The sequence below is a fragment of the Lolium perenne genome, chromosome 4 (genome assembly GCF_019359855.2).
Source record: "Lolium perenne isolate Kyuss_39 chromosome 4, Kyuss_2.0, whole genome shotgun sequence".
In the NCBI taxonomy this organism is placed as follows: Eukaryota; Viridiplantae; Streptophyta; class Magnoliopsida; order Poales; family Poaceae; genus Lolium; species Lolium perenne.
Genome location: NC_067247.2, coordinates 154296794 through 154310257, shown reverse-complemented (window position 1 = coordinate 154310257; position 13464 = coordinate 154296794). Strand labels below are relative to the sequence as shown.

Below are 13464 nucleotides of genomic sequence, written 5' to 3'. Positions count from 1 at the left end.
AGTCTAAATAGGGGTGTACTTATGTTATGGCGCTGAGAGTTCAACAGAATATATTTGAGCATGTTATCTGATTTAGAGGTTTACTTTCCTAGGAGATCACAGCAGGGAGATGCCAAGTGTGCGGTAGTAGTGCCTTTTTCTTGGATCTGTTTCTATTTGTCTCATCCGAAATCGCTGCAGCTAGCCTGCTTATGTCAAAAAACAAGTTCTACACTAGCACTGCACTGAATTATTCAACAATCTCCCCTTAAGGCAGATGCAGTGCGCTTACTGGACCTTGGCGACCTTGATCTTCTCACGGAGCACCTGGAGACGTACACGACCCAGAGCCTTTGTAAGGATATCTGCGAGCTGATCTTCAGTGCCAACAAACTGAACCACGACGGTGCCATTCTCAGCGCAGTTCCTGATGTAGTGGTACCACACTTCAATATGCTTGCTTCGGTCGTGGAACACTCGGTTCTTGATGAGTTGAATTGCGGACTTGTTGTCCACATGTAGATCGGCGACCAGAGGATCAGTTCCTAGCAGATCACCGAGCAAACGCCCCAGCCAGACTCCCTGACAAGCTGCGGTCGCTGCTGCAATATATTCAGACTCGCAAGATGACAGCGCCACAACCCTTTGCTTTTGGCTCTGCCAGGACACCAGACAATCACCGAAGAAGAAAAGTGTGCCTGAGGTACTCTTCCTGTCATCGATGTCGCCGGCCAAGTCTGCATCGCTGTAGCCGATCAGATGAGCTCCACCCGGTGCTGAGGTGTAGGAGCAGCCAATGTCCATCGTCCCAGCGACGTAGCGGAGTAGGTGCTTGACAGCACTCATATGCTCAGTGGTGGGCGCCTCCATGAAGCGGCTCACCATGCCGACGGCGAAGCTGATGTCGGGCCTCGTGTGTACCAGGTAACGGAGGCTACCGACGATGCTGCGGTAGAGTGTGACATCGACCGGTGGATTGGAACTCTACTTGGACAGCTTCAGCCTTGGCTCCATCGGCACCTGTGCTCCATTGCAATCCGCCATTCCTGCCTTCTCCAGGAGCTTGGCAGCGAATGCGCTTTGCTTAAGAGTGATGTGGCCGGGCTTCTGTGACACCTCGATGCCCAAGTACAAAGTGAGCAGGCCAAGATCGCTCATCTTGAACCTGTCGCATAGCTGCAGCTTGAAATCGGAGATCGCCGTGGTGCATGCACCGGTGATGACGAGGTCGTAGACGTAGACCCCCAACAGCAGCCGCGACTTGCCCTTGCCACGGGTGTACACAGCGTGCTCGGAGGTGCTCCGCTTGAACCCGAGCGACACCAGGACGGCGTGGAGCTTGGTGTTCCAGGCACGTGGGGCCTGGCGAAGTCCATACAACGCCTTGTGGAGGCGCAAAACCTTGCTGCTGTTCTTGCCATCGATGAACCCTGGTGGCTGGCTCACGTACACCTCCTCGCCTAGTTCCCCGTTCAGGAAAGCTGTCTCCACATCCATGTGGTGTACCTGCCACTGGAATTGAGCAGCGATGGCGAGCAAAAGCCTGACCGAGTCCAGTCGTGCGACAGGGGCAAAGACCTCATCGAAGTCGATCCCCGGCCGCTGGACGTAGCCCTTTGCAACGAGCCTGGCCTTGTGCTTGAGGATGATGCCGTTGGCGTCGCTCTTCAGCTTGTAGACCCACTTTAGGCCGATTGGCCTGTGGCCAGCGGCAGGTCTACCAGCGTCCAGGTGGAGTTCTGCTCGATCGAGGCCAGCTCGTCGACCATCGCCAGCCTCCAGTCCTCATCGCCCTCTGCCTCGGCGAGCGTCGACGGCTCGCCAGTGGGAGTGAGTAGGAGGCGCTCCGCCCGCCCTGGATTCTGCGCGTCGGGATCAACCAGATCGAGGACGCGGCGGTAGCGGTGGGTGCCGTCTGGGTCGACTCCAGCGTCGAGGTTGTCCTCGTCTTGTTCAGCTGGTGGAGACACGAAGCGGACGGGCTGGAACTCGCTCGCAGTCGTGGGATGACTGGGCTCAATGGTCCATCAGCCACAGATGTGGCCCGAGACGGAGGAGTTGGAGCCGGGGACGAAGGCATGGCTGGCACGCTTGATGCCGGCATCGGCATGGTCCAGTTCTCGACAGTGAGCGTGGACGTGCCTCCGCCGTGCTCCCCCAGTCCCAGCTGGTACTCTCGTCGAAGATGACGTCTCTGGAGACGACAAGCCTCTTCCTTGCTGGATCATATAGGCGACAGGCCTTGCTCCCGTGCTCATAGCCGATCATCACCATTGGCCGTGAGCGGTCGTCCAGCTTCTTGAGTCCTGGCTTCGTCTCCTTCACGTAGGCCCTGCAGCCAAATACACGCAGAAAGTGTACATATGGCTTACGGCTGTACCAGCCCTCGAAGGGAGTCTTGCCGTCCAGGCTTCTTGTCAGCGATCTGTTCAGCACGAACACTGCGGTCATTGCAGCTTCTCCCCAGAATTCTGCAGGCACGGACATGGCCTTGAGCATGCTCCTTCTGGCACCGACGACCGTCTGGTTCCTCCTCTCCACTACCCCATTCCATTGAGGAGAATAGGGGGCAGTGAGGTGCCGCTGGACGCCGCGATCGGTGCACCATTCAGCGAAGTCCACCGCAGTGAACTCGCCGCCGCGGTCCGTGCGAAGCACTCGGAGTGGCTGTCGTGACTCCTTTTCCGCTTCTGCGTGGAAGCGGCGAATTGCCGTTGCTGCTTCGTCCTTGGACTTGAGCAGGATCATCCACATGAAACGGCTGAAGTCGTCGACGAGCAGGAGGAAGTACTTCTTCCCTCCGTGCGTTGGTGGCGAGATAGGCCCGCACAGATCACCGTGTACGAGCTCGAGGGGCGCCGTGGCACGGAATTTTGCTGCAGCCGGGAACGGCGTGCTTGCCAGCGATGCAGGCCTCGCATAGCTGCTCGACGTGGTCGACCACAGGAATCCCGCGCACCATATCTGTCCCGGACATCTTCCGGAGGCTGTCGAAGCTCTGGTGCACGAAGCGCGCGTGCCAGCGCTAGGCCTCGTCGCCGGTGTGCGCCGCCAGGCACACAGGCTGCACAATCTTCAGATGTGCTATGTATAGCCTGTTCCTGGTGCGCGGGACCTTGGCGATCAGCAGCCTGTCTTGGTCCCGTACCGTCATGAAACCGTGCTCGACGTGAGTGGGGAAGCCGAGCTCGTCTAGCTGGCCGATGCTGACGATGCTGGACTTCAGCTTCAGCATCCAGTAGACTTTTGCGAGCTCATCATGCCGCTCGCCGTCGATGGCGAACAAGACGGTGCCGCGCCCACAGATGTCGACGGCGGAGCCGTCCCCGAACCGCACCTTGCCTGACACGGCGCGGCCCAACTCCGCTAAGACAGCCTCGTCACCAGTCATGTGGTTTGAGGCCCCCGTGTCGAGGTACCAGGTGGGGTCGACTTCGTTTGGCGCACGTCGGAGCACGACGCGTGCACGCATCTCATTGAGGAAGACGTGCTCCCCCGTCAGCAGCGAGGCGTCCACCACTGGACCAGGCACGACAGGCCCGGCTGCCGTGGCATGGACAATCTCCACGACAGTGGCCATGTGGAGGCCAGGCTCCTCGTCGTCCTCATGTTGCGTGAGGTGGGCTGCCGCCGCCGCCTCGTCGCGCTGCTTCTTCCTACACTCCCGGGCCCAGTGTCCCTTCTTGCTGCAGTAGCGACACTTCTCGCGATCAGGATCATCGCCGCCGCCGGACGGTGGTGTGCCCTTCTTTGGAGGTGGAGTGGTCTTTCGCGAGCCAGAGCCCTAGCCGCGGTCACGCCCAGCGCTAGCAGCACTCCCGCCGCTGGGCTTCTTCTTGCGCGCCTCCCACTGCTCCTCCGTCAGCAGCAGCTAGTCGCCGGCGTTCATGCCGCCCGGCTCGCCATCAAGGCGTTCCTCAACAGCACGTAGGTGGCCCACAACCTCCTCGACAGTGAGGGTGGCTGGGTCCATCAGCGTCTCCATCAAGAATGCGATCTGGATGAAGCGGCGTGGAACCACATACAAGAATTTTCGCACTACCTTCTCGTCGTTGCAGGCGTCGCCGAGGGAGCTCAGTGTCGCCTCCAGGGTGGAGATGCGCATGCCGAAGTCCTCGATCCGCTCACCGGGCTTGAACACGATCGACTCGAACTCGGTTCTGAGCCGTCACACGCGAGTGTCGCGCACGCGATCGGTGCCCTGCTGCTGAACGCGGATGGCCTCCCATGCAGCCTTGGCGCTGCCCTTCCCGATCAGCATCGGGTGCATCTTCGGTGGCCTGGACCGTAGCAGCGTCGCGAGGGCCTGCTTGTCCTCCCGGCGAGAGATCGCGACGTCCTCGATCGCGTCCCACAGCGATGCCGCCTGCATGTTCACCTCCATGACCATGGCCCAGTTGGTGTAGTCGCCGCGCTTGAGCATCGGGAAGACAAGGCCCGCGCCGCTGCTGCCGCCGCCGACACTCACCTCCCGGATCACCTCTCGTTGAACCACGACCTCGCCGCCGCCATGTCGTGCCTTGCTCCGTCCCCGGCTCAGCGAGCGCCGTCGCTGGTTTGCCGGAGGAGGGGTCTGCGACGTGCGCTACTGGTTGAGCGGAGGTGGCGTCGGAGCGGCGCGCTGCTGGTTGAGCGGAGGTGGCGTCGGAGCGGCGCGCTACTGGTTGAGCGGAGGTGGCGTCGGATCGGTCCGCCGCCCTGCTGACATCTCCTAGGTTCGCTCTGATACCAACTGACGACTTGACTCAGGTATTTTGTGTTGCGTAAAAACTTTCAACTTTTCTGTATTCCTCTCCTCTCTGACTCTTATTCTTTCTGCCTACAACTGAAAAGCTAGAAAATAGGATCAACACCCGAGCCTACAGGGCAGTGCCATTCCACTACCGCTCAGATCCATCACCCCTACAAGTTAGTTGCATGAATAAGTCGTGCCCATCCCCACGAGCATCCAAGGCAACTAAGCTAGACCAAGTCTAAATTGACTAAATCAAAATGGCTAACTGAACCTAGTCTGAAACTGAAACTACTGCAGCTAGCCTGCTTATATATGACGAAAAACAAGTTCTACACTAGCACTGCACTGAATTATTCAACACCACACACCCCTGTCCATGGCTAAATCTTTGTCGATATTCCAAACCTTCAGGTCTCTCTTAACGGACTCCTCCCATGTCAAGTTTGGTCTACCATGACCCCTCTTAACATTCTTAGCACGCTTTATCCGTCCGCTATGCACTGGCGCTTCCGGAGGCCTCCGTTGGATATGTCCAAGCCATCTGAGATGATGTTGGACCAGCTTCTCTTCAATCGGTGCTACCCCAACTCTCTCCCGTATATCGTCATTCCGTACCCGATCCTTTCTTGTGTGGCCACATATCCATCTCAACATGCGCATCTCTGCTACACTTAACTGTTGGATATGTCGTCTCTTCGTTGGCCAACACTCCGCGCCATACAACATCGCAGGTCGGATAGCTGTCCTATAAAACCTGCCTTTTAGCTTTTGTGGCACTCTCTTGTCACAGAGTACGCCAGAAGCTTGGCGCCACTTCATCCAACCAACCTTGATTCGGTGGCCCACATCTTCATCGATATCGCCATCCTTCTGCAACATGGACCCCAAATATTGAAAAGTGTCTCTCTCCGGTACCACCTGCCCATAAGGCTAACCTCTCCCTCCTCGTGCCTAGTAGAACTGAAACTGCACCTCATGTATTCAGTTTTAGTTCTACTAAGCCTAAAACCTTTCGATTCTAGAGTTCGCCTCCACAACTCTAACTTTCTATTAACCCCCGTTCGGCTATCATCGACTAGCACCACATCATCCGCAAAGATCATACACCATGGGATATCTCCTTGTATATCTCTTGTGACCTCATCCATCACCAAATCAAAAAGATAAGGGCTCAAAGCTGACCCTTGGTGTAGCCCTATTCTAATTGGAAAGTCATCAGTGTCGCCATCACTTGTTCGAACACTTTTCACAACATTATCATACATATCCTTGATGAGGGTTTATGTACTTTATTGGGACTTTGTGTTTCTCCAAGGCCCACCACATGACATTCCGAGGTATCTTATCATAGGCCTTCTCCAAATCAATGAACACCATATGAAGGTCCTTCTTTTGCTCTCTGTATCTCTCCATCAGTTGTCGTACCAAGAAGATGGCTTCCATGGTAGACCTCCCAGGCATGAAACCAAATTGGTTTTTGGTCACGCTTGTCAACCTTGTTAAGGGGTGCTCAATGACTCTCTCCCATAGCTTCATAGTATGGCTCATCAGCTTGATTCCACGGTAATTAGTATAACTTTGAACATCCCCCTTGTTCTTGAAGATTGGTACTAAAATACTCCGCCTCCATTCTTCGGGCATCTTGTTTGACCGAAAAATGAGTTTGAAAAGCTTAGTTAGCAATACTATCGCTACGTCTCCAAGGCCTCTCCACGCCTCGATGGAGATACCATCAGGACCCATCGCCTTGCCTCCTTTCATCCTCCTTAACGCCTCCTTAACCTCAAACTCCTGGATACGTCGCACAAAGCACATGCTGGTATCATCAAAGGAGTCGTCTAGCTCAATGGTAGAGCTCTCAACCTATCCATTGTAAAGGTTGTCAAAGTACTCCCGCCATCTACGCTTGATCGCCTCATCCTTCACAAGAAGTTGATCCTCTCCGTCCTTGATGCATTTGACTTCATTGACATCCCTCGTCTTCCTATCCCTAAACTTGGCCATCTTATAGATGTCCCTTTCGCCTTCCTTCGTGTTTAAACGTTGGTAGAGGTCCTCATACGCCCGACCCCTTGCTTCACTCACCGCCCGCTTTGCAGCCTTCTTCGCCACCTTGTACTTCTCCATGTTAGCTGCACTCCTGTCCAGATATAGGCATCTGAAACAGTCCTTCTTCTCCCTAATAACCTTCTTTACCTCATCGTTCCACCACCAGGTATCCTTAGCTTCCCTTCTACTTCCCTTAGTCACCCCAAACTCCTCTACAACGACCTTCCGCAAGCAGGTCACCATACTCGTCCACATCATGTTTGCATCGCCTCCTTCCTCCCAAGGGCCCTCCTTAATAACCCTCTCCCTGAAAGCCTGGGATGCCTCACCCTTGAGCTTCCACCACTTTGTTCTAGCGACTTTGGCGCGCTTACCCCGCTGGACACAGATCCTAAAGCGAAAGTCAGCAACCACCAGCTTATGTTGAGGGACAACACTCTCTCCAGGTATCACCTTACAATCAATGCAGGCGCGTCTGTCTTCTCTTCTAGAGAAAAATCAATCTGGCTAGAGTGTAAACCACTACTGAACGTCACTAGATGGGATTCTCTCCCTAAAGAGGGTGTTAGCTACGACCATGTCATAGGCTAGAGCGAAGCTGAGGACGTCTTCTCCTTCTTGGTTCCTGGTGCCATAGCCAAAGCTCCCATGCACCCTTTCAAAACTTGTGTTAGATGTACCCACATGGCCATTAAGGTCTCCTCCTATGAAGAGCTTCTCACCAATAGGTACCCTTCTAACCAAGTCCTCCAGGCCTTCCCAGAACTCCCTTTTGGTGCTCTCATTGTGGCCTACTTGTGGGGCATACGCGCTGATAACATTGAGGACTAAGTCCCCAACAACCAGCTTGACAAGGATCATCCGGTCCCCTTGCCTCTTGACGTCCACAACTCCATCCCTGAGGCTCTTATTGACCAAGGTACATATTATTTCTATCCAGTAGGCTGCTTAGGAAATTGCAGGTATGTGATTATTCACGTAAGGTATACACATTTGTACTGGGCAAATATTGAATTGCTCCCTTAATGTTAGATATATATGTCCACTATCTATAAGTAGCACTGACTTTGATGGATACAATAGCCATTAATTCGTACAAAAAGTATTTGAAAATTTAAATGCTGTAAGAGTTGACTGTTATTTTCTTGTTGACTCCAGGTAATCCAATTTCATTGTTGTTACTTTCTACTTATAAGAGCCTGTGTCTCGTATTGTTTGTGTTCTGTTACCCCTTATCTTTTCTCATCATCTTAGTGATTGTTGTCCTCACAGGGATCAGAATTATTTCATGACTATAAGAAGTTCACGAAGTTTGCTAAAGCTTCTTTGCAGCTTTGCAAGGTCTACATGGAAATTTCTTCCACGACTGGAAGCAAACGGAAACTATTGTTAGCTGAGATGCATCTTAAAAGCTCCTTGAAACAGGTACCTGACTTTTGGTTTCACTGCCCACTATGTCTAGTTCTTGAGGAAAAATCGTAAAATCTTAACCATTCCAGCACCTATATCGCTTAACAGCTACTTTTGAAAAAGAAAGTTCATATAACCACCATGCATGATAGTGGACTGTGTGTCGGAAACCCAAATCATACCCCTTGGGCTCTTCACAGCCTTTGTAACCACCCGCACCCACATTTCAATGCTGACGTGGCAAAGAAACATTCTGTAACTCAGCCATGTAGCAGATGAACGCAGCACGAGTTGAGGCTGATCAGCTGGTATAGAGCATGCTCTCACGCGCCCTTCTCGCCATCCTGCTATTGTTTTTCTTGCAAGAAAGCTTTCGGGTTGCCGCCGTCGTTACTGCTGTCCGCCTCATCCGAGCACCCCATAATGGAGCGGTGAAGAATGGATAATGTTTGGTGAGTAGCAAAGGAACTGAAGCACCTCTCAAACAAGTCCATCTGAAGTGTGAACACCACTAAGCATTGAGGTGTGGTTCAAAGCAATGGCACCAATGATGGTACGGCGCATAGGATCATTGCTTTGTGCTGTCCTACAGTGTAGGATCATGCTGTTACGATGACTACAATAGATTGTGCTGCTATCAACCTGGTTTAGCAGTTTGCATGTACAACTGAAATTCAGCCGCTGTTTATGTTTTTCACTCCACACTTTTTAAAATTTGAGGACCGAGGGTTCGATCCCCACTGGAGATTTGCTTTGTAATTGGTTGAGTTGAAAGGTGAACTGGGCTGAACTGAGTTTGAGCGACTTCTGAGGTTGCGCCTTATACTGGCTAGGCCAGGCTCAAACCATGATTTATCCATCCATCCATCCGCCTTATACTCGTTGGTGCTTCTCTGCCTCGTCAGCGCTGACATATGGGAGCAAGCGGTCAGTAAGGCTGTTAAGAGCCCCCAAGTGTGAGATCTCAGCTTTGAGACACAGGCTGCCCATAGATTGGTGGTGAAGTGATGTGGATACCTCAACAGTTGTGGTTTTCCAATATTTACTCTTAATTCCTGAGTGAAGGCAAGGATGTAGAGTTTAGTTATCTTCAACTACAAAGCTTAGTTTATGGACATGTGGAATGCATAGCATCAGCAACCTGCGAGTTGACACGATGAAAAGAAAGCCACGCCATTTATAGTAGCTGGCCTATTTATCTCGCTACTGCGAGTTGAGGATTTTAAACTGATACTAAAATATTGAGAACATCAGCTGTTCTTGTGTTTCATTTCCTTCCCCAAAACAACTAACTGTAAGATCTTATGTTATGCAGGCAATGGACTTCGTAGGTACAGAGGAGTATAAAGAACTTGATGAGTGCCTTGCTGAATTACAAGACCTGATTGGTGCTACCTAGACTTACAGAGAAAACAACGAGCGGAAGGGACCGATATGGCGGAGGATTCGGACGAGTCGTCGCTCGATTCACTTGAAGTGTTCTGGTAACGCGGTCTTCTTAAGGTGGAGGGTGGCCGGAATCACGTGGTATGCGATTTCCAGCCGTGCTACCAAACAAGTTTAATGGAATCAGGTCGCCGTGTCAAAGAATGGGCTAGCCAAACACGATTCTCGAGTCGGCACCTAGATGATTCTTGGAAGGAGCTCAAATAAAACTTTTCACACGTGTTTTCTTTCTGTATTTTTACTTTCCGAATGCACCTTCTGAGTTACTTGCCTGCAGCCCTGAACCCCAAACGAACTACATGGCCTTTTTTTCCAGAACCCTGAATGAGCACAGAGACATTCAAGGCAGAACATATCGACTAGCTAAATTAAAACTAATGCTGCCGCATCGATCAACTACGTACTGTTGGTGATGTTAAACGTGTAATGTGTTTCATGTTTTTTTTTTACATGAGAGTTGCAATGTTTGGCGAGGCGCCTTAGGGCATCCACAATGGAAGCGCTAGCAGCACACGCTAGGGAATAAATCCTGGCAGTTTTGCTTCATTGCGGATCGATTGTAGCGCTGCTGCCAAGATCAGGGTGAGGCTTCATTGCCGGCTGACATAAACTCAAGCCTCAACGCAACCATGGTGGTCGACTGGTCGTGACCGTCCGTGACCAGCTGTGACGGGCGCTCCTTGGGGAGAGATGCGGGCGTCACCGTCGAGCAGCGGCGAGCGCGTCCGATGGAGACGATGCCAAGGTCAGGGTGAGGCTTCTTTCAATCCCGTTCTTCCACTTCGCTCCTGATCTCTCTCCTCTTATGTATGTGCGGGCTATGTGGGTGGCTAAATCAAATGTAAGCCGAATTTCTAATTGGTGGGCTTAAACTTTCAGAATGACGGATTAGGGATTAATGCATACAACATGTGTCATCTCTAATTGCATTGCCCCTTAGGTAATTTTTTAAAGAAGATAGTAACCTTAGTTCCCGTAGGTGTTGATTTAGTTGCAGAATAGAGGTTATGATGGCTGGCCTGAGGCAGTCATTATTTTTGTATTGCTCTTTCCTTTTGATGACCATAATCTTGTTGTCCCTTACCAAAAAGTAACTTCCAGATAATCATATTTCATATTTTGCACAATCACTTGTTTTAAAGTTCAAATCATTCTGATGGTGATTTATTGTTTTGTTGGTCTAGATTTTCAAGGGAGATATGCAGATCCCCATGTGGTTTTCGTCAGCTGCACAAGATCTTCTTGGTATGATTCTTGAACCAAGCCCAATGAAGAGGACCCAGGCAGGTGCACCTCAACGGTGGACCTCGGTGGCGAAAGCAATAGCGGCCAAGGCTCCATCGCTTTGCCCCTATCGGTTATATAGGCTTACACACTGCTCCTCTCCCTGCTCCTCTGGCGAGATCGTACCAGCTTGGGGTGAGTACATGTTGCCGCATCTTATTTATTTCTCCCGTCACTCTATTGTGGGCGTTTGTTATACAACATGCGCTACATATGTTGTTCTATATGATCTGAAAGCATGTAACTTATGGACCGATAGGATTTGTTTGTTCTTGAGATGAAGTAAGTTCCATATGTACTATTTTTTGGTGAATCCGACATTTTGTTCAGAATTATGGCATCTTCTATTTTTGTTCTTATCTGAGCAAATCATTGTATGATTTGATGATGTTTCAGGTGTTAATCCTACAATTAAATAATGGGTGGCATGCAGCTGCAGCAAATCGCATGGACATTCTGAATCTTGTTTAACTGTTCTCATGTTTGGCTGTAAAAGAGTGAGTTGCCATTTCACATCAAACCATAATTTAATCTGTCTTTACATTTTTTTTTCTCATGATGTCGTGTTCTTTAATTTTATATGAAACGATACATTGAAAAACACATCTTAGTATTGTGTTGTCTAAACCTCTTTTTTTGCAGGGCAACCATCTTTATATTGTGGCCGGATGCATGGTACCTCCTAGGGCAACTCAAGTCACTCCAGAAAAGGCACGGCTAATTGTACAAAAGCATTATGAGTTAATATCAAAATTATATTGCAAGAATATGGACACAACACCTGAGCTTCACACACTTCAGAAGATCGATCATTGTAGTATGGGGCGGATCGATCATTGTAGTATGGGGCTCTCTAGGTGATTGTTCAGGAATATAGGAAGCTGCAAAAGGCTTTTTTAGCCCTTTGCCGGTGTCTTGAGATATTTCTTTTTAACATGTAGTTTCCTATTCAGGTTAATGTGCAGGATTGAAACTTGAGAATACCGGTTCAGAAATTAAGAACGTCAAGGACTTGGTCTGGGGTCTGGTGAGTATTCTGCTTACCAGTCAATTGTCACATGATAATATATTGCTTTTCTTCAGGTTTATATTAACTTGCTATTGTTCTTGTAGAATGAGAAAGATGGATTCAACGGAAGCTGAAAAGGTTGGGGTTCTCTTAGAAAAGTTTATGTTATTTCAGTCCTTTGGTTTGTATTGTTTACTTGAACATAACACTTAGTAATAACATGTTTAAAACTGAAAGATTCTTGTTCATGTTTTGTACATACGGACAATTCTGTGGTAAATGTTGCTCATATGCCAATCTTAATTCATGTGTATAAATCAGCTGGGTAAAGTTTGATGATGAAGTCCTTATAATTCATGCAATTACCAGAATCACTTGCCTGCCCTGAATCCCCTTTCTCTTTTCTTAATTTTACTATGGAGTATCACAATTTCTTAATAAACAAAATGGTACTTCCCAAACTGAAATTCTTTTTCATCATTTTGAAGGTTGAGTTTACTATATTGGTAATGGTAAGTATCACAAATTCGTTTTCATCATTTGAAGGTCATAATATCATCGTCGCGACACTAGCTTGTTGCTATATGTGCAGCGCTGCCTTTCCCGTAGTATAGACAAATGCTTATGCTTAAAATATTGGGATGGCCATGAACATTGGAAGTTAACTTTTTGGCGATCTCTTTTGCCTGACAAGTTCAGTTACGAAGGCCTTGCACTATATAAAAAGAAACATTGGCTGGAAATAGCATTGATACTGATATTCAATTTGGCTAAGGATTCATCGTGTTGTGTAATTACGACCTGATTTAAATTTTCTTTGATCTGATACTTAACTCCATTAATTTTCAGGGGTTGCAACCTAGCTATGGAAACATGGGTTTTTTGTTAATTCCGCAATGTTGATTCCACTGGTAGGATAAGTAGGTTTAAGGGCTAAACCTTATGCTATGCAGACGTGGTCTCTTTAATTTCTGGATATGTACTGATATAATGACCACATAAACAAACTTGGTGTGCTCTTTTGCAGGTCCACCTATGAAAGAGACAAGGTTTGGGTGGTAGATTCTTGTGTGAAAAAAATCACCAGGTACTCTTATACCATGTGAAGACCTTTTATTACACTACCAGTTTAGAGTTAGACTAAATAATTTCTTTCTTCATTTGCTTTCGATCTTCAAGTGTCCATTCAGTTCATGTTCTGATTAGCTGTACAGTTTGGTCTTTGGAAGGTCAACGACTTTATTTTTTATATTAGACAATGACTACACTAGGGGAGAAGATACTGAGAATGTCGAAGACTATTATTATGAATAGACTTCAACGGAACCTCATCATTCCTTCACCATATTTTCTTTGTGCAATTTGTAGAGGCGGTGACTTCCTCTGATTTGAAGAATGATAAGGAGGTAAAGAATACATATATAGACTATAATTCGGGAGTATTCTACGACTCTACGTAGCTAGGCTCATCCCAAGAAGACCACTATATGGACTGACACCCTCAAGCATCACGCTGGCTTTACTCAATGTAATCATGCACACTAAATCACAC

The 13464-nt window shown here is 49.2% G+C and overlaps 1 protein-coding gene across 1 annotated transcript in view; it reads left to right on the top strand.

Moving 5' to 3' along the window:
* The window catches only part of LOC127347303 (uncharacterized), a gene marked incomplete at its 5' end in the record, with an annotated part of 47651 nt that extends 37636 nt beyond the window's left edge, over window positions 1–10015 (top strand). The window contains 2 exons of the mRNA XM_051373506.1: window positions 8036–8188; window positions 9489–10015. Of these exons, the coding sequence (XP_051229466.1) occupies window positions 8036–8188; window positions 9489–9572 (237 nt within the window). The remainder of the gene's footprint in view (window positions 1–8035; window positions 8189–9488) is intronic.
* Between the last annotated feature and the right edge of the window lie 3449 nt (window positions 10016–13464).